Source organism: Remersonia thermophila, chromosome 4 (genome assembly GCF_042764415.1).
Source record: "Remersonia thermophila strain ATCC 22073 chromosome 4, whole genome shotgun sequence".
In the NCBI taxonomy this organism is placed as follows: domain Eukaryota; kingdom Fungi; phylum Ascomycota; class Sordariomycetes; order Sordariales; family Chaetomiaceae; genus Remersonia; species Remersonia thermophila.
The window spans coordinates 305,954-329,317 of NC_092220.1; the positions used below are offsets into that span (position 1 = coordinate 305,954).

At 63.8% G+C, this 23,364-nt stretch overlaps 7 protein-coding genes across 7 annotated transcripts; 3 read left to right on the plus strand and 4 right to left on the minus strand.

Annotated features, from left to right (window-relative positions):
• Positions 1-360: 360 nt before the first annotated feature.
• Positions 361-1,790, plus strand: VTJ83DRAFT_4203 (uncharacterized protein; the record flags this gene model as incomplete). The annotated part of the gene is made up of 2 exons (XM_071010667.1): positions 361-910; positions 976-1,790. 2 exons carry the CDS (start codon positions 361-363, stop codon positions 1,788-1,790), a joined length of 1,365 nt encoding a protein of 454 aa, XP_070865653.1.
• A 984-nt stretch (positions 1,791-2,774) lies between these two features.
• Positions 2,775-4,233, minus strand: VTJ83DRAFT_4204 (uncharacterized protein; the record flags this gene model as incomplete). Its single annotated transcript, XM_071010668.1, has 2 exons — positions 2,775-4,113; positions 4,181-4,233. The coding sequence occupies 2 exons, from the start codon at positions 4,231-4,233 to the stop codon at positions 2,775-2,777; spliced, it is 1,392 nt and encodes a 463-aa protein (XP_070865654.1).
• A 933-nt stretch (positions 4,234-5,166) lies between these two features.
• Positions 5,167-7,629, minus strand: VTJ83DRAFT_4205 (uncharacterized protein; the record flags this gene model as incomplete). Its single annotated transcript, XM_071010669.1, has 1 exon — positions 5,167-7,629. One exon carries the CDS (start codon positions 7,627-7,629, stop codon positions 5,167-5,169), a length of 2,463 nt encoding a protein of 820 aa, XP_070865655.1.
• A 1,583-nt stretch (positions 7,630-9,212) lies between these two features.
• On the plus strand, positions 9,213-10,676 carry VTJ83DRAFT_4206 (uncharacterized protein; the record flags this gene model as incomplete). The annotated part of the gene is made up of 2 exons (XM_071010670.1): positions 9,213-9,489; positions 9,559-10,676. The coding sequence occupies 2 exons, from the start codon at positions 9,213-9,215 to the stop codon at positions 10,674-10,676; spliced, it is 1,395 nt and encodes a 464-aa protein (XP_070865656.1).
• A 774-nt stretch (positions 10,677-11,450) lies between these two features.
• VTJ83DRAFT_4207 (uncharacterized protein) lies at positions 11,451-12,907 on the minus strand (the record flags this gene model as incomplete). Its single annotated transcript, XM_071010671.1, has 3 exons — positions 11,451-12,300; positions 12,365-12,735; positions 12,800-12,907. 3 exons carry the CDS (start codon positions 12,905-12,907, stop codon positions 11,451-11,453), a joined length of 1,329 nt encoding a protein of 442 aa, XP_070865657.1.
• Positions 12,908-17,492: 4,585 nt separating this feature from the next.
• Positions 17,493-19,522, minus strand: VTJ83DRAFT_4208 (uncharacterized protein; the record flags this gene model as incomplete). The annotated part of the gene is made up of 3 exons (XM_071010672.1): positions 17,493-18,382; positions 18,458-18,911; positions 18,968-19,522. 3 exons carry the CDS (start codon positions 19,520-19,522, stop codon positions 17,493-17,495), a joined length of 1,899 nt encoding a protein of 632 aa, XP_070865658.1.
• Positions 19,523-20,070: 548 nt separating this feature from the next.
• Positions 20,071-22,743, plus strand: VTJ83DRAFT_4209 (uncharacterized protein; the record flags this gene model as incomplete). Its single annotated transcript, XM_071010673.1, has 3 exons — positions 20,071-20,295; positions 20,354-20,414; positions 20,468-22,743. The coding sequence occupies 3 exons, from the start codon at positions 20,071-20,073 to the stop codon at positions 22,741-22,743; spliced, it is 2,562 nt and encodes an 853-aa protein (XP_070865659.1).
• Between the last annotated feature and the right edge of the window lie 621 nt (positions 22,744-23,364).

Here is a 23,364-nt window from a genome sequence, read left to right on the forward strand (position 1 = left end):
CGAGATCCGTTACACCCGAGATCTGGAAGCCAGTGTAACTAGGACGGTGCGGAAGGACCTGGGCACGGTGCCCTTTAGCCCGTCCGGGGTGTCGCGTCTGGGAATCGCGTCTTCCATTTCCACTTCCAGACCAAGCCTGCTCTGTGCTTACAAGTACAACGGCCAAAAGCGGGCATTCTGTTGACCCAGAACCATCACACCTCGAGCCGAAGCTGTTGGGTCTCTTAGAAAGCAAGCGGGTTTTTTTGTTTTGCTTCTGTACTTGAAATCATGCACCGCCCTGCGAACTTCCAAGCCCATTGCCTAGCCTAATAGTCGATAACTACCTGCACCCCGTACCTCCAACGGATCATCCCCGCCATGGACGCCTTCGCGAGCGATGCCTTCGACGTTCCCGACTCGACCGACTGGATCGGCACGCCCCTCGCCGGGCTCGAGCAGGTCGAGCAAGCCTTGCGCTGCCATGTCTGCAAAGACTTTTACAATTCTCCCATGATCACGTCGTGCAACCACACCTTCTGCTCCATCTGCATCCGCCGATGCCTCTTCGTTGACGGAAAGTGCCCGCTGTGTCGTGCCTCGGACCAAGAGTCCAAGCTGCGAGGCAACTGGGCCCTCCGTGAAGCTGTCGAAGCCTTCGTCAAGGCTCGTGACGCCATCCTCCGTTTCGCCCGCACTCCTGTTGCTGCGGCCCCGGAAGCTTCCCAAGCGCCCAAGTCGCCCAAGCGCAAGGCGGCCGACCTGGAAGGGCCGTCGGAGGCCAAGAGACCCAGGATGGCGACGAGGGCGAGCAAGGCAAAGGCGGTGGAGGCCAACGCCGCCGTCATGCGCGACGAGATCGAGGCGTCCGACGAGGACGACGCGACAGACTACCAGCCAGAACCCGAGCCCGAGCCGGCACCCGAACCAGGTTCGTGACATTTTGTAACGTCAAGGAAAACCCCAGACCGCTGATTTGTCATTTGCTATGCTCAGATGATGGCCTTGTCGCCTGCCCGATATGCTGGACAAGGATGAAGCCGTGGCAAGTCGACCGGCACATCGACCGGTCATGTCCCGGGTCTCCGCAGCCTCCGAATCAGCAGCAGCAGCAGCAGCAGCAGCAGCCGCCACCATCCACCTCCGCCCCTCCCCGGGGCTCCTTGTTCCCCAACGCCCCGCCGACGCCGACTAAGCAGACCAAGCCGCCCGAGCGGCTCCCTGCGCTCGCCTACGGGATGCTCAAGGATTCGGCCCTGCGCAAAAAGCTGCAAGAGCTCGGCCTCTCGACGGCTGGCACGCGCGCGATGCTCGAGAACCGCCACAAGGAATGGGTCACGCTCTGGAACGCCAACTGCGACTCGGCCCGGCCCAAGAAGCGGTCCGAGCTGCTGCAGGACCTGGAGGCCTGGGAGCGCACCCAGGGGACCCGGGCCCCGACCAACTCCCGCGCCGCCGTCCTCGGTGCGCAGATCAAGGACAAGGACTTTGACGGCGCCGCCTGGGCTTCCAAGCACGAGTCTTCGTTCCGCGATCTGATCGCCAAGGCTCGCAGCTCGCGCCAGAAGGCGGCGCAGCCGGCGGGGGAGGCCGCGTCCGGGGCCGCGGAGACAGGGACGAGTTCGGCGGCGGCGGCGCCCGAGGGGAGCGGAAGCGGCGGCGAGGCTCCGACGGTGGTCCCGCCAGCTGCAGAAGTCGTGGACCTGACAGCGCCGCCGTCGAGCCAACCCGAGCCGCCCGACCTGCCGTTGGGATCGGGGACATTTGGAGCAGTGGCCAGCCAGGTTGACGGCGGCTTGGGAGATGCATAGATGAACGTCTCAGGTCTCGAACCACTGTCTTGCTCGACTTGACCTCGTCAGATCACCCTACCTCTTAATACAATCGCTAGCCAACGGGATGAATGAATTACCAAAGCTCCATGAATGGCTCAGGGCGCCGGTGAGCTCGCAGGGGAGGGTACGGCGTCCGCCTTATTGAGAGGGCCAAGCTTGCCTGTTTTACGCTTCCCAGGCTGGTGTCGATGTTGGGATGGGGAGGAAAGGGACAACGTAGCCGTGTGCAGCCCTGAAAGGGCTGCGCTGCGTGCTCTTAGAGACGGGGAATCAACGAGATGGCGGTCTCTCTCCGTCTTCTTCCTCCCTGCTTGGACTGCAGATGTCGTGCGTGCGGTACGAACTTGACGGGCTCGGAGGGGAGATGTTGATTCCGTCCTGGACCTGTTGGGATGGCGGGGCATCAGACAGATGAGTCACGCGCCTACATACCAGCTGATCGTGGAAAACAAGCAGGGCAAAAGAGACACAAAAAAGCCTGGGCGGTGCCGTTAAGCCCGGGTGTTCGCTGGGACGTTTTGAAGCCCCGGGTGGGCTGGTTTCTGGGCGGTGCTTGTTCACAGCTACCATGGACAATCATGGGATCACACCCTGATGCCGCACGAGATGGTGTGGTTGACGAATACAACAAGCAGGCATGGCATGTTTCCACGAGTTCGATGAATACGTAAAATAATGATATGTTGATCCCATAACAACACCAACAACAACAGCAGCAAAAAAAAAAAAAAAGAAAAAAGAAAAGAAAAGAGAAAAAAAAAGAAAAGAAAAGAAAAGGAGAGAAAAAAAAAAATCAACACTGGTCCCGAGATATAGTATTGCCGAATGCCACACTCAAATCCCTTCTTGTAACTCGTTCATGCATGCACTATGAACCACAAAATACGAATTAGCTTCTGTCCGAGGGGAAGAGAAAAAAAACAGCACGCAGCCTTGGCCAGCTCACGTCACCCTCTTCTTTTATTCCTTCAGGGACAGCCTACTCATCAGATCCTCAGCAGAGCGCAGCTCGCCGTCGGCCTTCTTCTCCTCGGCCGCGCCAGCCGCAGGCAACGCGGCCGGCACCTGCCCCGCCTCGGCCAGCCTCTTGCGCACCTCCTCGGCCCGGGCGCTCTCCGCCGCCGCCTCCTTGGCCTTGCGCTCCGCGGCCTCCATCGCCTCGAGCTCCTCGTCGAGCTCCCCCTCGTCCACCACCACCGTGCCCGCCGACTCGGCCAGGATCGACGCCACCTCGTCGACGGCGTCCATCTGCTCGCGCAGCGCCGCCACCACCTCCTCGACGCGCCGCGCGCCGCCCGTCCGCGCGTGCAGGCCCTGCAGCGCGGCCGTCGACGCCTCCATGGCCTTGGCGAGCCGCGCGTTGTCGCACGCGTGCTCCAGGCTGGCGGCCACCTCCTCGAGCTGGTTCGCGGCGGCGAGGCGGCGGGCGAGCGTCGCCTCGGCGAGCTTGCGGGAGCGCAGGGCCGCGAGGGCGACGGTGCGGTTCTGCTGCTTGGCGGCGAGCGCGGCCTGCGAGGTGAGCTGGGCGATGCGCTCGGTGAGGACCGAGGCCTGGTGGGTCAGGCCGGTGAGGAGCTCCTTGATCTGCGCCATGGACGCGTCCTCGGGGGTGATGGCGGCGGGCTCGTCGTCCGGCACCGCGGCCGTGTCGGGGGGGTAGATGCGGACGGTGGCGCCGTCGTAGGCGACGGCGCCCTTGTCGCGGGCGAGGAAGCGGAGCATCACGTCGGTGTCGGCCTTGGAGAGCTGCTTGCCGTCGACGAGGAGGGCGTTGAAGACGCGGTGGAAGTGGGCCTTGGTGAAGGTGCGCTCGAAGCGCGTGCCCGCGCCGGTGGCGTCTTTGGCGTGCTCGGGAAACGCCCGGCCGGCCTCCTCGACGTTGGACAGAACGACAAAGTCGCCCGGCGGGAGGGCATCGCTCTTGAGGTAGTCGGCCACGCCGAGCTGCTTCATGGTCCACGAGGCGAGGTTCCAGACGGACCAGGAGCGGCGGTAGATGCTGTCCTTAGCGTCCAGGAACTCGCGCAGGGGAATGAGGTCCCTGGCAGCCAGCGCCTCCTGAACCACGGCGCCCAGGGCCAGCGGGCGGCCGTACTGCTTGGATTCGAGGGCGCGGGCGAGCTGTTCGCCCGAGTGGAGGACGAACAGGCTGGGGTCCTGACCCCGAGGGGACGGGGCAAGCCCGGAGCTGACGATTCGCGCGAGGGCCTGGCGCCATGCCGACACGTTGGCCTGGTAGGCGTCTGGCTTGACGGTGCGCTGCGTCTGAAACTCGGAGTAGAGGGCGGGAAGCCGAGTTCTTGGGAGATGTCAGCGTCGGCCGCTGCAACAAGCGATGCCCCTCTCTGGGCGGAGCGGTTCCTCACTTCCTAAAAGCGGGCTCGTTTTCCACGAGGTAATCGAACAGTGATTGTGACATGATCGCGGCTACGGCTGCGGCTGCGGCTGCGGCTGCGGCTGAAGCTACGGCTGCCGTCCGGGTGATTTAGGAGGTTGCAACGAAGGTTATTCTTGTTCACCCGTCGGGAGTGCCCGCGGTGGGCCGTCAATCAGGCGACTGGGTTGACGCGCGGAAAAGGAGACAAACAATCTTGAAAAGGTGGCGGCTCGCTGTTGGTCTGGTCTCAAAACTGGAGAGGGTCACCGCCAAAACACCACCTCGTCTCCGTTGTTTTTTTTTTTTCTACAAAAAAAGGAGAATAAAAAGAGAAAGGGTTTGCCTGGCAGAAGGGACCAAAGCAGACAGCAACGACAACCCGAGCAGCGCAGCACCGGCCCCCGTTCGGGTTGGAGATGCGTGAATGTTGACTACCTGGCTGTGTACGGTGTAGGTGGGTGGTAATAGTGTACAAGTATGTAGCGCTGGAGCGGAGCCGCTGCTTGATTGGTTTGGTTGATTTTGGGGGGGAGGCAGGACAATGACGTCCAGGCAACCGGTGCGGCCTTATCTTATCATCAGCAGCTCCGAGGGGCCCCACACCGGCTCCTGTCGGGTGTGGGCCGGTTCTGTCGGGTCCTGGACCTTTGACCTTCAACATGATGAACATCACGAAAGGAAGCATCTTCGAGATGGATGGATGGACAAGACATAATCTCATGATTTGGAACCCAGAAGGGAGTCTCCTGTAGACATTTGCAGACTCCATGTATTATTTCCGTCCTAACCCTTTCCCCGCCCCCCCCCCCCCCCCCTCCCCCCCGGTGTATGACAACGCCAGTCCATGCAAAGCTAACCTTCCACCTCCTCCCCCCCTCTCTCTCTCTCTCTCTCTCTCTCTCTCCCTCTCCCCGACGTGATCTAGCCATGCCGTAGGTAGCAGGTACAAATTCCTTTCCTCTTCCGTTCTTGAGCTTATCCAAACCCGTCGTGTCTCACGCCCTCTCCCCCGGATACGCCCGCGTTCTGCAGGTTGCTCAGAGGCGCCGTTTCGATCCCCGCGCCCCCGCCCGGCGGCGGCCCGATCAAGCTGGCCCTCCGCGACCTCTTGGCGCCGAGCGTCTCGCTCTCCTCGTCCACCACGAGCTCGCCGGCGCCCTCCGTCGGCTGTCCCGCCCCGCTCGCGCCTCCGAGGAACGTCGAACCCTGCGCCGACGCCATCTCCGGCCCGAGCCCTGCCTTGATGCGCTCGTGCAGGTGCGCCAGGAAGTCGCTCGCCGCGCCGAAGCGCTGCACGCCGCGCTCCTCGGGCAGCAGGGCGTACATCTGGCGCGCGGCGGCCAGGCAGCGCTGGGCCTGGACGTGCTTGGCCTGGGCGACCCACGACTCGGCGGCGAGCACGCTCCAGAGGGCCGACTTGCGGCGGCGGCTGCCCCAGGCCTGGGACCCGGCGCCGGCCTTGGACGCGTAGCATACGGCGAGGCGCTCTCGCAGCAGCGCCTCGCCCACGGGGCCCGTCATGCGGGACTCGAGCGTGCGCACGCCCCAGCGAACCGCCTCGTCGATGCCGGAGCCGTCGCGCAGGCGCAGCAGCTCGAGCGCCAGCAGCGTGCAGCGGACGGCCCCGTACAGCGAGCCGCAGCGGATGTGGTACGAGTAGACGGCCTGCTCGAGCATCTGCGTGATGGTCTCGAGGCGCGTCCTCGACGACATGCTCTGCGGCATGATGAGGAGCGCCAGGGCGCACATCTCGTTGGCCGCCGCGTGGTACCTCCACGCCCGGTCGTTCTGGAAGTCGGTCCGCAGCAGGTCGTACGTCGACATGGCCAGCTTCCAGTCGTGCAGCATGAAGGCGTAGTCGGCCAGCCGGCGCATGACGGCCTCGGGGGCGTCGGCGCGGTAGAAGCCCGCCGCGTCGTAGTTGCTCGACGAGCCCGAGCCGCTCCCCGCCGACCCGCCGCGGCCGGAGCTGCCGAACGCGGTCCAGCGCTTCGACAGGCTCATGAAGCGGCCGCTGAGCCCGCGGCGGCGCGAGGCGACCTGGTCGTTCCACACCGAAATGTTGCGCTCCATGGTCGGCACGACCGACTGCGCCACCATCTCGCGCACAAAGGTGCGGATGGCCGTGGCGTCCGACTCGAAGATGTAGCGCGTGGGGTCCTCAACGTCGTCTCCGCGGGCGTCGACGGCCTCGATGTCGGCCAGCTCCTCGGCCGCCGTCATCCAGTCGCTCCGAGGCAGCGGTATGCTGTCGTCGTCCGTCTCGGCGCTCTGGGTGCTGCGCAGGCGTAGCAGGTGGCAGTGCAGCCCGAAGTGGCGTTTCATCTGGTCGAACAGCGCCATCGACTTGGCGATGTCGCCGTTCTCCTCGTCGTGGACGAGCACGTAGTAGCGCAGGTAGTCGCCGTCGGCCCACGGCGGCAGGCCGCGGGCGCCCTGGCTCGTCGTCTCGCGGTACAGCCGCTGCAGGGCGTCGATCGGGGCCGGGTTGCGCGAGCTGATGGCCATGACGCAGGCCACGGGGTGGGCGAAGGACTCGTGGCTCGACAGCGGGATTCCCGACAGCAGCCTCCGCAGGTACAAGGCGTAGTAGGGCGACGTGGCCTGCGCGTCCTCGAACCCCTCCCGCGTCGGCGTCGCCGAGGGCGACGGCGGGGACCCGACGTAGGCCTCCTCCGCGAACCTCAGATGCCGCTCGACGACCGCCTCCACCTGCGAAAGCATCTTTTCGCTCGCCGAGCCCTGCGCCGCCCCCGCCGTCGCCTCGGGATCTTCGAGCCCCTCGCCGAAACGCACGAAGCGCACGGCGAAGCCGTCCCAGGAGCGGGCGGCGCCGTTGCTGTCGCGCACCACGATGCGCCCCTGCACGCGCTCCCCGAAGGGACGCAGGAGCTCCCACAGGCCGCCAGAGAATCCCTTGTCCCGAGCCAGGCCGTCGGCATCGTCCGAGGCGTGGACCGCGACGTGCGGAACGAAGCTGCGCAGCAGCAGGCCTAGGGGCTCGCCCGGGTCGTCGGCGGCGGGGGTATCGGCGAGGGATTGCGCCTTGGAAGAGGAGGCACCGCTGGCAAGGCTCCCAAAGACGGAGCCTGCCAACGGCAGCGTCGTGGCGGACGTCATCGTGGAGGGGGAGGATGTGGGGGAGCGGAGGGACGAGGCGGAGAGCGAGCTGGGAGCGGGGGACGCGGAGCGGGAGGCCGGCGGGGTGAGGGTCGAGCGGAAGAGGGAGGCGGCGGCAGCGGACGGGGTGTGTCGGCGTTCGCGTAGGGGCATGGTGAGGGCGGGGACATGGGGAAGGGAGGCTTCGGGCTGTGCGAGGGGATGCGTGTCGGACGCCAGCGATTGCCTCGCCTTGGGTAGCCTTACGGCGGAGGCGGCGGGGGGAAGTGGTTGGACGGTCGGGTCTCTCGTGAGGTGGGCATCGTCGGGAGCCTGCATGAGGTTTGCTTTGTGCTAGGTACCTTGAGCTCGTCGGACGTTTTGTGGAATCGGAGGGCTCCGTGGACCGAGAGCTGTTTGGTGCTGGACACCTCTCCACCTCCGCACAATATGAGCAACAAATGACGAGAACTTGGACGTCTTGGTTATTTCTTCATCCGATGTTGAGGAAATGCCAGATATCTCCCGTCGTTGGTTGTTCTTAGCAATAGCGTTTGCGTTGGGAGAACGGGAGGTTGTCCTCCAACAGACACGAAGGGCTGGCCGGCGATGGGGGGGCGGTTGATGCGAGGTGGACGCTCGGTCTCGGCGGGCTCGGAGCCTCCTGCGCGGGCCCGGTCAAATCGGGGGACCCACCCTGACGTTTACGTATCACGTGGAAGCACCCGCGTCGCCGACTGTGGAGCTCTTATGGTGACCCGGTGTGGGGCTCTTCCCTGGCAGACCAATCGTATCACAGCACCGGGTGTAGGGCCGGTGTAATTGGGGACGACTTCGATTCAGACCTGCTGTGCTATGTCTTGCGGTGTTCATGCCATCCACGGTTCTCTATCGAATGTAACGAATATAGGTGGTTGTGCCATTGAAATTTGTATCACGCAATAACCCTCTCCAGAATCTTCTCAAACAAGCTCTTGCGTCGTCCATGTGTAAGTGTGTGTGGGTGTGGGTGTGTGTCAGCTCATCGACAATGTGGTTGAGTGAGCGGGAACGAGCACTGATTCAGGCAGGCACGCTATGTAGATATTCTAGGAGAGGTGGGCTTGGGCTTCTTTATGTGTCCATGTACTGTGGTAGAGAATCGGTCACACGTCAATCATCATAGTGTACTTGGGCTGGGCTAGGGTGGAAAGGGCACCAGGTTAGCTGCCGGCATACCCATGACATGTTTCTCGGAGTCGCTGCTCCGGGCCGACGTGTGATAAGCTGGCGATCAACAACTCAGAGCGGAACTTGGAGATTCTGAAGCAAGAATATCGGCGAGGCTGCGGGAGTTGAACAGCGACCCTCTGCCGGTGGACAAGGGAGAGGGTACCCTGAGAGCACAATCATCACCCCAATGAAGGGCCCTGTCGGAATGGCGTCGGTTCAAGAGCCGGGATTTGACAATGTCCATGCTCCATGATCAGGTTGGCACCATTGCTCAAGATCAGAATGTACCGACACTGAGCATGCGCCAGAGCTGCGTTGACTGCTTGTTCAGGTCGGTGTTGTCTATGTACGATGTGGCTACTTGCGCATGTAGAGTACTATGTAATTCCACAGCAGAGCTTCCCTCCGCTTGGCCGTTGCGGAGCCAAGAGCCAACGGTGTGTGGGGTCATACCATCCATGAATCCGCCAATCATGGATCCGTTAAGGACGACCCCACGCCCCGCGGGAGATCTGGGACGGGAGCTCTGCGGGGCAAGGCTGCTCTTCTGCCTTACGAGCTCTGGACCTACAAGCTTCCTCGCCCTGGAAACGTAGACTTGCCTCTACCCTGGCCCCCCCTAACCCCCCCTCTCCACCCCCCAACCTTCACATTCGCCTTCAAGAGCCTACGCAGCATCCCCCCCCCCGCGAGAGCTCTAGCTTGTCATCATGGCCGACCAAGCAGCGAACGAGCTGCTGTCGACCCAAAAGGCTTCCGACCTGGGCCTGCAGGTCGTGCTGCATCCGCTGCCCATCCTCGAGATCTCCGACTTCATCGTTCGCGGGTATCAACGGGGCTTCCAGGGCGCCGTCGTCGGCGCCCTGCTGGGCCAGCAGCATGGCCGCAACATCACCATCGAGCACTCGTTCAGCTGCAAGGCAGCCAAGAACAATGACGGATTTTACGAGCTCGACGAGCCATGGTTCCGCCAGCGGTTAGAGCAGAGTGCGTCGGAGCTCCGCTTGTCCCCATTTTCCCTCGACCACCAGCTAACCTGACTTTCCTCCGGCTCAGTGCGCCTCGTCCACAAGAGCCCCCAGCTCGACCTCGTCGGCTGGTATTCGCTCGTGCCCAAGACGGGCCCGACCGCCCAGCACCTCCCCATCCACCGCCAGATCAGCACCTACAACGAGGCTGCCGTGCTTCTCGGGTTCCACGTCGAGGAAGTGCTGGACCAAACATCGACCGCCGTGCCCATCACCATCTACGAGAGCAACCTCGAGCCCGCCGATGGCCACCCTGCGACGAGCACGACCGAAGACCACGATATGAAAGACGCCGAGACCGCTGCGAACCTGGTGCTGCGTTTCCGAAAGCTGCAATACACGACGGATGCGGGCGAGGCCGAAATGATTGCCGTCCAGCACATTCGCGGGTCCGGGGGCGGCGCGGCGGCCGTGACCGCCGACGTTGCCGAAAAGAACATCGTCGAGCAGTTCGACAAGAAGATTGCGGTCGACGATGGCAAGGGCAAGCGTAGGGCGGTTGCCTACCAGGACCCCTGCACGCCCAAGCAGGAGGGCGCTGCCGCCTCCACATCTGCCGCCCCGGCCAACGAGGATTCCAACCTCTCGCCCGCGGAATCAGAGTACATGGCGGCCCTCCAGGCCAAGGCTAACGCCGTGCGGGCGCTAAAGTCGCGCCTCGACTTGTTCATCGCCTACCTCCAGCGCCTTCCCCCCGATTTCGTCTCCGGCGCCCAGACCACCTCGGACGCCGCCGCCTTCGCCCGGGCCTCCACCGGCCAGTTCACCATCCCCTCCAACAACATCCTGCGACGCATCCAGGCCCTCGTCACCAACGCCGGCCTGGCCGCGGCTCCCGAGCACGACGATCCCGTCGACGCCCAAATCTCGTCCCTCTCGCGCGAGATCCAGCGAGAGACCAACGACGTCCGCCTCGTGTCGCTTGCCGCCGACCTGCTCGCCAGCGTCGTCGAGATGCGCGACGCCTGCAAGAAGGCCTTGGTGCTCGACTCTGCGCGGCATCAGCGCGTGGGCCCGCGCAGGGCGGCGGCGGCGGCGGCGGCCATGGCCGGCCTGGCAGGCGTGCCGTACGACTCGGCGCTGCGGGCGGCGGGCGATCTAGAGGGCGTGAACGACGGCGCCGGTCCGTCTTCGTATGTGATTTAGGCATGCACAGGGCGGGGAACCCCACGACGGACCCTACGGACCCGGCAGGGAAGAGGACACGGATCATGACGCTTTTTATCTCACGACGGAATGGGCAGGCGAACGGGACGGGTTGCATGGGCATCGCAGGCGTTTTGGGTGCGTTCAGAAGGCAGATCTCATGTGTGTGCGGGCGTGCGTGCGTGCGTGCGTTGTTGTTGGGCTCCGCGACAGGTGCTCAATCACGATGGAAATTCAGGTAGCCGCTGCCGTTGCTGCATAGATGGGTTATGGTGTCACGGCTAGAGAAATACACAAGACAGATGCCGCCTTCTCGGCGTCTTTGAGCCGTTTCTACGAATGACATCACGCATGGGACCTCACCCTCATCCTCACCCTCATCCCCCCCTCCTGCTCGGGGCGGGGGAGCTCAGCCCGTTTGAACATCAAACAGCTTCACATGAACGGGACGTGAATGCGGCAGAGGGTAAATTCGATTAAACTCAAGTCCCTATCGTCTATCCCAGCGTTTCCCGTTCCGCCCCCCCAAAGTAACAAATAGACAGGCAGACACAGGCAGATTCGGTCTAGTAATAAACATGAAAACCACAAACCCAACCAGAATACCCAAGATCCGTTCGCCCCACCATCCAATCTATTCAAAAAAAAGTATTGCCCTGGCTTTCCCAACGAGACCCAAACCAGCCATTCATCCAAGCGGGTATCCAAGGAATAAAACAAGCAAAGAAAAAACCCCTCCAAAAATAAAACACCTAAGAGACCGGCCGTTGATCATCACGCCTCGATCACCACCTTGAGCACCAGGTTGCCGTCCTCGTCGACGGTGCGGCTGGCCAGCTCAAAGGCGCGATGCGCGTTCTCGAGGCCCTTGAACCGGTGCGTCACCATGTCGTCGAGCGACGGGAGCACGTAGCCGCCGGCGGCGCCCGTCGCCAGGGCGCGCTCGCGGGCCTTGAGCAGCTTGATGCCCGTGGCGTACGTGTTGGCGTAACGAAAGATGCCGAGGATGTCGATCTCGCGGAGGTGGGCGACCGACATGGGCAAGGTCTGGATGGGGGTGCCCATGCCCACCATGATGACCTTGCCGCCGGCCTTGGTCGCGTACAGCGACGTGTGCATGCACTCCTCCTTGCCGGTGCACTCAAAGGTGACGTCGACGCCGTCGCCGTCTTCGTCGTCGAGGTCGTCGTCGAGCGCCGAGAAGGAGCTCGACGCCCGGGTCAGCGAGAGGATGTCGGCGGCCAGCGCCTTGGCGTGCTCAAACTTGACCTGGGTCGACAGAGGGCTGCCGGGCGTCATGACGCCGTCGAGCGGCGTTGACGTGCCCGAGCTGCTCGGGGTGTAGACCGGCGTGGGCGGCTGCAGCGGGCGCTCGACCACGTAGCCGTGGGTGGCGAAGCCCTTGGCGATGGCGAAGTCGACGCGGCCCTGGTCGATATCGGCGATGGTGACCGTCGAGCAGCCCGACTGGCGGGCCATGGCCGCGGTCAACAGGCCCACGGCGCCAGCGCCGATGACGAGAGCCGACGAGCCCGGCGCCGGCTTGGCCCGGTTGACCGCGTGGATGGCGACCGACAGCGGCTCGAGAAGCGCCGCCGCGTCAAACGATATGCTGTCGGGAAGCCTGGCCTTCGGTCAGCTGCGCGTCCTTGGCCCTCCGCGAAGCCCAGGGGGTAAAGAAAACTCACTTGTGGCACCACTCGGCCGGGTGGTTGATGCGCTCCTGAAGCGTCCCCTGGAAGTGCGGCACCGACTTGGCGCTGCTCCGGAACCTCATGCGCTTGCAGAGGTTGTACCGGCCCTGGCGGCAGATGCCGCAGCGGTTGCACGGGATGCCGACCTCGAGGGCGACGCGGTCGCCGATCCGAAAGCCCGTGACCTGGGGCCCGATCGCGACGACCGTGCCCGACGACTCGTGGCCGAGCGACAGCGGCATGCACGCGCACAGATCGCCGTTGGCAAACTTCTTGTAGTAGCTGACGTCGGACCCGCAGATTCCCGTCGTGTGAACGGCGATCTGAAGCTCTCCGACGCCCGGGTCCTCGATGGCGCGGCGCTCCTGGGCAAAGGTGTTAGCCGGCCTGTGTAACCCTGCGAAACGGGAGGGTGGGGGACGAACGCACCAGTCGAAGGTCGCGCGGTCCGTGAAGGACCGAAGCGTTAATGGTTGACGCTTTGCAAGCGGCGGGTAGGTGCATTGGCGCCAGGTCACCTGTTGCCGAGGGCGCCATGTTGATCGATAGAAGAGGGGGGGAGGGGGGGGGGGGGGCGCGGGGCGGCGGCGGCTTCGGCGGCGTGGGATGACGTGGGATAGCTCCTGCTTGGCCTGGGGAAGGCTGTTGCGGCTCTGAGGCGGCGCGGGATGTTCCCAGAAGATGGTGTCGTTGTCAGGGACGAGGTTGCAGAAAAGGGTGGCAAAGTCGGCGGTTGCGCGATCCTGACGAGGGCAAGGTGTACAGCGTCTCTACGAACGACAAGATGGTGCGTGATCAAAGGCAGATACGGGAGGCGAGGCCAGGAAGGAACCCCCACCCTTATACATGTGCTATCAACGGCCTGGTCCGGGGCGGTTCGGATCATTGACGTGCTACCCTGTGTCAAGGCCTGGCGCGGATGGCATGGGGCCGAGCAGGGTGAGAGAGGGAGCGTTACGGATGTCGCACTGCAAGGTCCAGGGGAGTGGAGGTAGAGATGCGACCGCGGATGAGCTGCCGGCCTCGCCAGTCAGCTCACGCCTGGTTATCGCGGCAACCCATCCATGCTTGGAGGGGGGAGGGGGACAACAAGAGAATGGAGTGTAAACAGGGCAGTCGCCCCGATAATCTCGGGAGGACGTAGCGGGGGGTCCCGGGCCAGCATTGCGGATGACCGGGCTTGCTGGCGGGTCCTGCCCCTGTCTATCGAGGTTCGGAAAGCGGGATCGCGACATCAGGGACAGGCGGAGCCGCTGCAGGCACGTCGTGTACTGCGTACAACGTACCACGCACGCCCCGCCCAGTGCAGCAGTTACCAGTATGCTTTGCAGCGGAACAGGGGCCCTCCGGTTCAGGCCCGGCGCACACGTCTCAAAGATAGGCAACGGGCGCGGTCCGTTGAGGGCCGCCGAGGGCCCGTCGAGCTCTGTCGAGCGCTGCCGAGGGCTGGCGGGAGCTGCGGCCGGAACGTGCTCGTTTGGGCCAGCCAGTCGAGTCGAGTCGACATCCGGGGGGGGGGGCCGTTGGGGGGTGAGCAGGTTGCCTGTCCGGGGTTGGCTCGAGCTCGTTTTGGAGGGGGGTGGAGGCGGCCAACGGCGGCGAAATTAGGGATGTAACTCTCCAAAGAAGATGCGGGAGGACTAGCCAGCTTCCATGCAGCGACCTGCAGGTCGTGGGGTCGTTGCGGGCGTCCGTGGTTGGCCTGGGGGTTCTCCGTTCGCCATGGGCGGTGGGCAGGGCGGCAACGGCGGACGATTTGGAGCATCCGCGGTCTGCATTGGGGACGGGACCAAATCGACAGACAATGCGGCATCCTGTCGAGCACGCCATCGCGTGCCGGCCGTCGAGCGGTACTTGGTAAGAAGGTTTCTGGCGGTGGACGGCCCTGGGCAATGTGGACATCGGAATGACGCTATCTCGTGCTTTGATGGCTGCAGCGACCGATGACGACCGAGCACAACAAGGTGGCCTGTCTAGCTTCTGACAACCGAGCCATCAAACGGGGTCATGGAACGTCGTGCCTTTTTCCAGAAACCGTTGTTGGGCAGGGGTTGTCCGTCCGATGACAAGGGCTGGCACCTCCTTCCCCCCGTCAACGACAGGGCCAGGCAGACAGCCCCCAGGAGCCCATGAAGGGAAGGCAGGGGGGAGGGGGGGTCACAGGAGGAAAAAAAAAAAGGTTTTGTAGGTATCTCCGGGCCGCACAACAGGAAGGAACCGCTACGACGTATGGAGCTCATGGCCAAGCAGCATGTGGTGGGAAGCACCGAGCAAGCCTCCGAAATCTTGCCATGCTTGCAACCTGAATCTTTTTTCCTGACACCCAACAATCCCATGTCCACGTCCCGACCTGCTCCGTCCATCCTCTGCATCTTCCGACCGTCCCAAGCGAGCGAGGGAGCAAGGCACCTGCTGCCCAACCGGTCTGAAATATTTCACTCATTGAGATGAGCCGTTATGGTCGTCCATGACGCACACATCGGCATGTGCGTGTTGTGACGTGTATGTAGGTACGTACACAGTATAGCCCCATGAGAGCGCCCCCCCCCCCCCCTTCCCCCCTTTGTACATACGCAATCCGGGCTGGCACGGAGGAGCCATGGCACTGCCGGCTAGGGGATGCATTCTCCCGTTTTGCCGACCTATCGCGGTGGCCCTGGCGGCCCTGGCACACCAGGGATCTGCAAACATGCAACGGGACCGCCGGCGCTCGCCAATGCCATTCGCGTCCAAGACAACGTTTTGCTTGCAATGTCACCCTGTTCCGGGACCTGGACAGCCCTTCCGGATGGCTGGGAATCTCTCACAGCTGCGCTCGGGGGCGTGGTACCGCATGTGGCGGACCGTCCTACACCCTGCGTCCACTGCGCAATCGCCATTACACGACTCCATCGCCATGCAGGCCATGTGCATCTCTATCGCCTCCTTATCAGATAACCACTGCCGTCCTCTTGCCTCCCCCGCGATATCGCCCGGTCACCGGTCGACGGCTCGAGTTGGGCACGGGTGCGTGGCTGCTGCTTGCGCCTTATCAGAAACAGCTTGCTGCCGGCATTGGCTCTTCTTCGGCGCCGTACCTGCTGTGTCCCTGATGACATTCCGATCGAAACACCGAGGAGAAGAAGCCGGCCTGCACCAAACTCGAGCAAGACCCGATGGAGAGCTGGGAGTGCATTGGAGTCGGACGTACTGTGTATAGTAGTTGGGAGCCGACAAGGGTCCCTCAAGCGGCTCAAAAACGAAAAAGCAAAGGGCCGGCCGTCTTCCCGGCTCGGCGTTGCGGGACCAATGAACCTACGTAACAGGGTTCGACAAACGCTGTTTTCGAGGGTTTTCTTGTCATATGTTTTCGTCAGAGCAACTGGCACCGTCACCGCTTAATATGGAACGGGAATTCTCGATCTGGAAACCCGCCACGGGACGGCAGAGCGAAATCAACGGCATCTTATCTCTCAACATCTTCCAAGACCCCCAACGGGGGATGTTTTGTTCCTCTGACCAACGGGGCCGCTCAAAGTCTACGACAGACAGCGGCGAAAGCTGCTCCCGGTCGAACAAAACCATGCGTCGGATTTCTCTCCCGGCCTATGCTAATAACAGATGCCGGTGGTAGCATCGAGGTACCCCCCCTTGGATCTCGCGTCATCTCTGCGGCCAGGGGTTGACCGCGCTGGTCTTGGACGGCGAGGATACCTTACCCGGCCACCACTCAGACGTACACGCCAGCACAGCAGCATGCCAAAGGACCAGCGGCAGAAGTCATCCGTCCGTCCGGTGCCTGACGTCCGAGCGACAGGTGAGTCAATGCCAAACCTTCAGCCCTCGGACGAGAGGAGGAGGTTCCCCGATGCGAAGGAAGCGCCGGCAAGACGACGCTCTGAGTGCATCTTTGGTCGGTGCGAGCCACGCGTCCGGTGCTCACACCCATAGACGAACTTTGCCACGGCACGTGCTGCGTTACATAGCACCCCCGGGTACATTTCTTTCTTCCCAACACACCTCTCCTCACCGACGGAGAAGGGAGCTAGGCTGGCGGAGCTAACACATCGGTCGGCTCGCCTATTCTCGCTCCGGGGACGTGACACCAAGACCGCAGGACGTTCCGCTGATGTCGCAATCCGACAGGAACGCCGCCCTGGCGTCATCGAGACGCGGGGCGGTGTGTGAGCCTGCAGGTCGACTCGGCCGCGGCCGCGGTTCGCTTGCTCCGGGGGGTGGGACACCCGAGGGGGGGAGCTGCGACGTGGACGGATACGTCCGTCCATCCAGAGCTACTTTACCTTTCGAGCCAAGGTAGGGCAAGTATGCACGATACAGCAGGTCCCTGCATGGTGTCCGTCTCAGGGCTACCTTGAGGAGACACTCCGGGGCCGCGATGCATTTATAGAAACCGAGGCGAGATGCCGCCTGGCGGCGTTGGCTACAGCCCCAGGGAGCCGAGGAGTGAAAAGAAAGAGGAACAAAACCCACGACGGGACAGCCCTATCGGGTCCCGAGCCGGCTCGAGGACGTGGGGTACGGCTGGAATCCGTTGCTGGTGGTGTTTGTGGTGGGCGTCAGCCGCCGGCAGGGCCCGTCTGTCATGTCAAGGAGCCGCGCCGGCTCCGAGATACGTTCGCAGCGTTGCGTTCGTGGCCAGATCCTCTCAGGCGCATGAAAGACTCGTTTGTGTCTTGTGCTTCCCTACAACCCACAAGAAGATGGCAAGTGCCATGATTCTTGCGTGAGGCTTCTACACGGCACAGACACAGGGAAGAATGGCACGGCGTACCTCATCGGAAGCCATGGAACTTGCTCTTGGCGGCGCGGCCCGAGACGCGGAGTCTGCCCTCCAGAACCGTGATGATCGCCGTCTGAGCTTGGGCGGTGAATGGTGAACATGGCAGCGCACGACTGGAGAAACGCAGGGCGGTGATGATCGTGTACGTGGTGCGCCTGGCCAAACCCTGCACTTCAATCCTCATTTCCTTTCATGCCCGATGCGACCCCACGTGATTATCAACACACATCCTACCAGAAAGGCAACATGGACGCCACCCCCCCCTCCGCTTCCCCCTTCCCTTCTCTCGCCATAGCTACGACTAATAATCCCTTCCTAGGTGCTTCAGTAGGCATGCTTCTGCTAAAACGTGCTCGTCGCCAACCGGCTGGCGGCATTGCGCGCGTCCACGCGGTCCTCGTCATCCTCCTCCAGCACGCCCGGTATGCGCCCGGCTCCGCTGAGCGCGCGGGCGCCGTCGGCCGCGCCATCGGCGCCGTCGGCCGCGTCGGGATCGACCGCCACGGCCGCCGCCACCAGGCTGCCCGAGACGGACCGGGAGAGGGCGTCGGCGCTGCGGCGCGGCACGCCGCTCCAGGCGTCGCCCTTGGGGCCCTGGCTCGCCGCCAGCGCCGTCCTCCGCGCGGCGGCGGGCGGGTGGTTCTCGCGGCCGAGCCGGCTCAGGCCGCCCGAGCCGTCGATGGAGCGTATGTCCGGGCGGGCCGACTCGAGCAGCGAGAGCGTGCGGCGCTCGGCCTCGATCTCGCGCAGCACGTACTCGCGGATGGCGAGGCGCAGGTCGGCCGAGGTGCGGGCGAACCAGCGGCGCTTCTCGTGGACGAGGCGCTGGGTGACGCCGGCCGTCTTTTGGGCCAGCGCGGCCTCGACGTGGCGGGCCTCGACGAGGGCGGCGATGGCCTCGTCGACCTTGTCGCGGCGCACCGTGGACGAGGCCCGCAGGCGGTCGGCGGCCTGCAGGCGGCTGCGGGTGGTGTCTTGGGCCTGGTAGAGCTCGCGCAGGAGGATCTGGCGGTTGGTGAGGGTCTCCTTGACGACGAAGGCGTCTTGCGAGTGGTACTGCAGGGGGTCGCCGAGCGTGGTGGCCTCGGCGGTGGCCTGGGCGGCGTGGAAGTCGCCGACGGCCTGGACGATTTTGCCGAGCTTGCGGTAGGCGTTGGCGAGCCCGGGGTGCGGCTCCTGGACGTGCATGGCGCCGAGCTTGACGCCAAATTCGGCTTCGGCGAGACCGAGACCTGGGGTGGGTTAGCGAGACGTTCGGGGGATCCATCAACCACGACGACCGAACGGGGAAAAAAGAAAGACGGTACCTCTCCGCGACTTGACGAGCTTATCTACTTTATGCCCTGCGTCCATGGCCCCCAGATAAAACAGCTTGACGACAGGCCGGGCGTCCTGCAGCTCGGGCGTGTCGTCCGGGGGCGGGGCGAACTGCTTGAGGATCTTGCGCCGCACGCCCGTGGCGGGCTGCTTCTTGCGCACCATGGGGCTGTATCCAAAGTCGCTCTCGACAAAGAGCACCATCTCGTCGTCGCGGATGAGCACCTCGTTGGAGCACACGTAGTTGAGCCAGCGCTGCATGAGCGCCTTGACGCGCACCTCGTCCTCCTCGGTTCCGGCGCCGGCCGACGTCAGCGCCGGCGGGACCGACGGCACGATGGCCTCCGGGTTGGCCGACATGAGGTGCTCGGCCAGCTTGATGAACTCGGAGTGCAGCCGCCGCACGTCGCGGTACTGCGTCGTGCGGAACGCCGGGAGGTTCGTCTGCGATGTTTAGCGGTCAGGCCCTCGTAGGAGGAGGCGGTAGCATGGGGTCGTACATGGACATCGAAGCGTAGGATAGGGTCCTTGCGCCCGGTCCGCTCGAGGCCGGTGATCTTGGCCTGGAGGCGGAACTGCGGTGTCGGCTTGCGGGGTTGCTCCTGACCAGACTGGTCTCGCGGTGTCTGGGCTGATGGTGTTTGGGGCTGCTGCTGCTGCTGCTGCTGCTGCTGCTGCTGTTGCTGCTGTTGTTGCTGCTGCTGCTCAGAGGTCTGAGCAGGCGGTGCGGCAGGCGGCTTGGCTGGGGCCGATGTCTCGGAGAGCGGACCTTGGCTCTCGGGGTGCGTCTCGGACGGCTCGGCGAGGGTTGCGGACCCGGAGAAGGCGCTGGCGGGATCTGGGAGGCGGTCGTCGTCGTTGCGGGAGCCGGAGCCAAAGCCGCCGTCGTCGAAGGCGTTGTGCGACGGCTCGTAGCGGAACGGGGAGCTCGGCGGGTCGCCGACGAGGGCGCCGAGGCCAGACCGGTTGATGCGGGGCGACGAGGTCGGCGAGTTGCCCCATGGTGAGGCGTCGGCCGGGTGGTCGGGGTCGTTTAACGAGGCGCTGTAGTCCATGCTGGTCGTGTTTGTGTTCAATTGCGAGCGGTGGCGCTTGGGAGGAATTTCATTGGCGTGGGTTGACGATGGAAGTCGATGGTGGTCGCCGGCGGGCTGCAGCTTTCGCGGCGACCGACGGGTGAAGCTCAGGGTTGGGGGTTAGGATGACGAAGCAATGCCTTGTTTGGCCGGGGAGGGAGGGGGGGGGGGGCAGTAAAGAGTGGAGAGTGGAGCTCCATCAGCTCCGTAGGCTTGTAGAACAACTGTAGTAATGTACGTACTGCGTAGTTACAGGCCGTCAGCTCCAGGCTTCAGGTCCATCCGGCTCCCGCCTTCGCTTCCTGTGGGGCCCGGGGGGCCACAAAGAATCTGGGCGCCAAGCCCGACAGATGAACGGGCCGTCGCCAGCGGGCAGCAGCGAGCACAACGCTGCTTCCATCATGAGATCAAGCGAGCTCTCTTGAAGCTCCATCTCGCTCTCTCGCTCTCTCGCTCTCTCGCGCTCTCTCTCTCTCTCTCAACGTTGAACCATTGAGGGCTGATATGCTCGATTTGGATACATAATCATGCTCTGCCGGACAGCCCTCCGCGTGTCTGGCACGAGCGTGTCGGCAGCGGCTCCCGGGGTTGCGCGGAGGGCCCCGAGCATCGGCGTCGTCTGCAGCGCTCAGCGGCTTCAGCGGGCTCGCTCGTCCCCCCGATGGGCCCGGAGCTATGCAACCGACCACGCCCACCATGAAGCCCGGATCGAGAACATCCGGAACATTGGCATCATTGCCCATGTGGATGCGGTAGGCATGACTTCCCGAGCAAGACCCCAAACCCCTCGGCCCCGGCTGACGTTCTCAGGGCAAAACCACCACGACGGAGCGCATGCTCTACTGCAGCGGCCGTACCCGGCATCTTGGGAGTAGGTTGAGTTTGCTTCCTCACAAAAGCCACGCGTCGGCTAATCCCCTCCAGACGTCGACCATGGAAACACCACCACCGACTTCCTGCCCATGGAACGGGAGCGCGGCATCACCATCCAGTCGGCCGCCGTCACGTTCCAGTGGCCACCCCCTCAGCTCTGTCCTCCAGGCCACCAGCCCACCACCATCAACCTGATCGACACGCCGGGTCACCAAGACTTCCGGTACGAAGTCGACCGCTGTCTCCCGATCCTCGACGGCGCCGTGTGCATCCTGGATGCCGTCAAAGGCGTCGAGACCCACACCGAGCGTGTCTGGGAGTCGGCCCACCTCTCGCGCATCCCCCGCCTTCTCTTCGTCAACAAGCTCGACCGCGACGGCGCCAGCTTCCGGCGCTCCGTGCTCGATGCTGCCGCGCGCCTGCGCACCTGGCCCCTGCTGTGCCAGATCCCCTGGTGGCACGGCGACGACTTCGTCGGCGTCATCGACGTCATCCACCAGCACGGCCTGCGCTTCTCCAGCAGCAACGGCACCATGTCGGTCGTCTCCAAGCAAAGCATCGAGCGTGACGTCCCCGCCCTGGCGGCCGAGATGGAGACGGCCCGTCTGCGTCTCATCGAGGCCTTGTCCGAGCAGGACGACCAGCTCATGGATGAGTTCCTCGAGCACGAGCAGGACGTGCCGGCGGCCTCGATCAAGCGTGCCATCCGCGGCCTGGTGTCCGACGGCGCCGCCCGTTTTACCCCGGTCTTTGCGGGCGCCAGCCTGCGCAACGTTGGCGTCCAGCCCCTCCTCGATGCCGTCGTCGACTACCTGCCCAGCCCCGCCGATCGCCCGCCGCTCGGACTCGTTGGCGGCAGCGCTGCCACGCTTCCCGCCCTGCTCGGGACGGGCCGCAAAGGGCATCCCCCGATCGTGACCCTCGGCCACGTCTTCAAGGTTGTCGACGATCCGCACCGCGGCATGCTGAGCTGGGTCCGCGTGTACCACGGCGCCGTCACCCGCAGCAGCCACCTGTGGAACAGCAACGTCCACGTCTTCGAGAAGCCCCAGCAGCTGCTCCACGTCTCCGCCAAAGACCACCACGAGATCCAGCACCTGTCGACCGGCCACATCGGCGCCGTCTCGGGCCTCAAGTCGGCTCGCACCGGCGACACCCTGCTCTCGTTCCCCGGTCACCACTCGTCGGCCCCGGAGGCCTTTCGCGACGTACGCATCAACACCTTGGAGACGCCTCCGGCCGTCGCCTTCATCGCCATCGACCCCTACACGCGGACCGCTCGAGACAAGCTGGAGGACGCCCTCCGGCGTCTGACCCGCGAAGACCCCAGCATCCGCTGGAGCGCCGACGAGAAGACCGACCAGCTGATCCTTTCCGGCATGGGCTTGCTGCACCTCGAGATCGCCCGCGACCGCCTGCTCACCCACTACAAGATCGACCCGGACTCGGCCCTGTGGGGCGACATCCAGGTCGAGTACTCGGAGTGCGTTCTCGCCCCCTCCGGCCCCCACCACGCCGTCTTCGAGCGCACCATCCGCGACAAGGCCGGCAAGGCCGCATGCACCGCCTCCGTCGAGCCCTACGAGCCGCTCGGGCCGGCAGATGCCAAGCTGCCCGCGCCGGTCGAGCGGGACGGGAACGCCATCCACGTCACCATCCAGGCGCATGACGGCCGCCTGCCGTCCTTCGACGCCGATCTCATCCGCCAGCAGCTCGTCAACGGGGCCATCGCCGCCCTTGCTCGCGGGCCCCGCCGCAGCACCCCGGTCCGCGGTTGCCGCGTTCACATCACGATGGACCCGGCGACCGACTTCTTTGGCGCTTCCAGCACCGGTGGCCACATCACCAACGCGGCCATCATGGCCGTCCGCGCCGCCTTGGCCGAGGTTCACGCCGCAGGCAGCGTCGGCCTGCTGGAGCCGTTTGCTCGCGTGCTCATCGGCTGCCCCGAAGAAGCCGGGCCCGCGATCCAGCACGACATCGCCGCCGCGCGCGGAGGGCACATCCTGGAGGTGCGCAAGCCCGAAGACGACGAGTTCGTCCCCGGCGACGACGGGACCGCGGCCGACGGCAGGCCGGAGCCTGTCGACGTCTCCGGCGTGTACACGCCGCCGGACCCGTACGAATCGGTCACGAGCTTGCGGGACGGCAACCGGCGCGGCATCGTGCGCATGCTTCGCATCGTCGCCCAGGCGCCGCTGAGGGAGATGCTCAAGTATGACACCCAGCTGCGGAGCATGACGGGCGGGAGGCACACGCTGCAGCTGGATCCGGGCGGGTTTGAGCTGGTGACCGGGCCCCGGGAAAAGGCTTTGGAGAGGTGGTGAGTGAGAAGGGGGGAACGTAGAGTCGGAAATGTACGATTAGGAAGGGTGCTTGCATTGATGAATCGCTGCGAACCCCTTGTTCCTTGCCTTTTGTGTACCAGACGTTAGCATCTGATGGCTACTTATAAGTACCTACGTCAACATGTATCCTAAGGACATGTTGTAGGCGGTTGGGATGAGATTTTGGTGCATCCTCTCCCTGGCATATTAGATAAAACCTCGGAGCGAGCGAGCGAGAGAGAGAGAGAAAAGCAGGGAACCATCCTTTCGGGTCTGTAAAATACAAAGAAAGAAGAGAGATTTACTCTACAAACGGACTAGGAAGAACGTCTTGACGGGGGTTTCCAACGTCTCGAGAGAAGTGCATCACCCGTGATGGACGCCACTCCAGCCGCGAAGCATGTTCCGATTCCATTTCCCTCCATGCTCCTCTCGCTCTCCGTGATGTTCAACTTCCTAGCTCCTGGGCTCCCCTTCCGACGCCGAAGCGTGCATCCATGCCCGGTGCCGCACACCCGTCCCGTGTTTTGCAAGCCAAAAGAAAAAAAGAAAAAAAGAAAAAAAAAGAAAAAAAGAAAAAAAGAAAAAAAAAGGGAGAGAGAGAGCCAAGCATGGATCGAT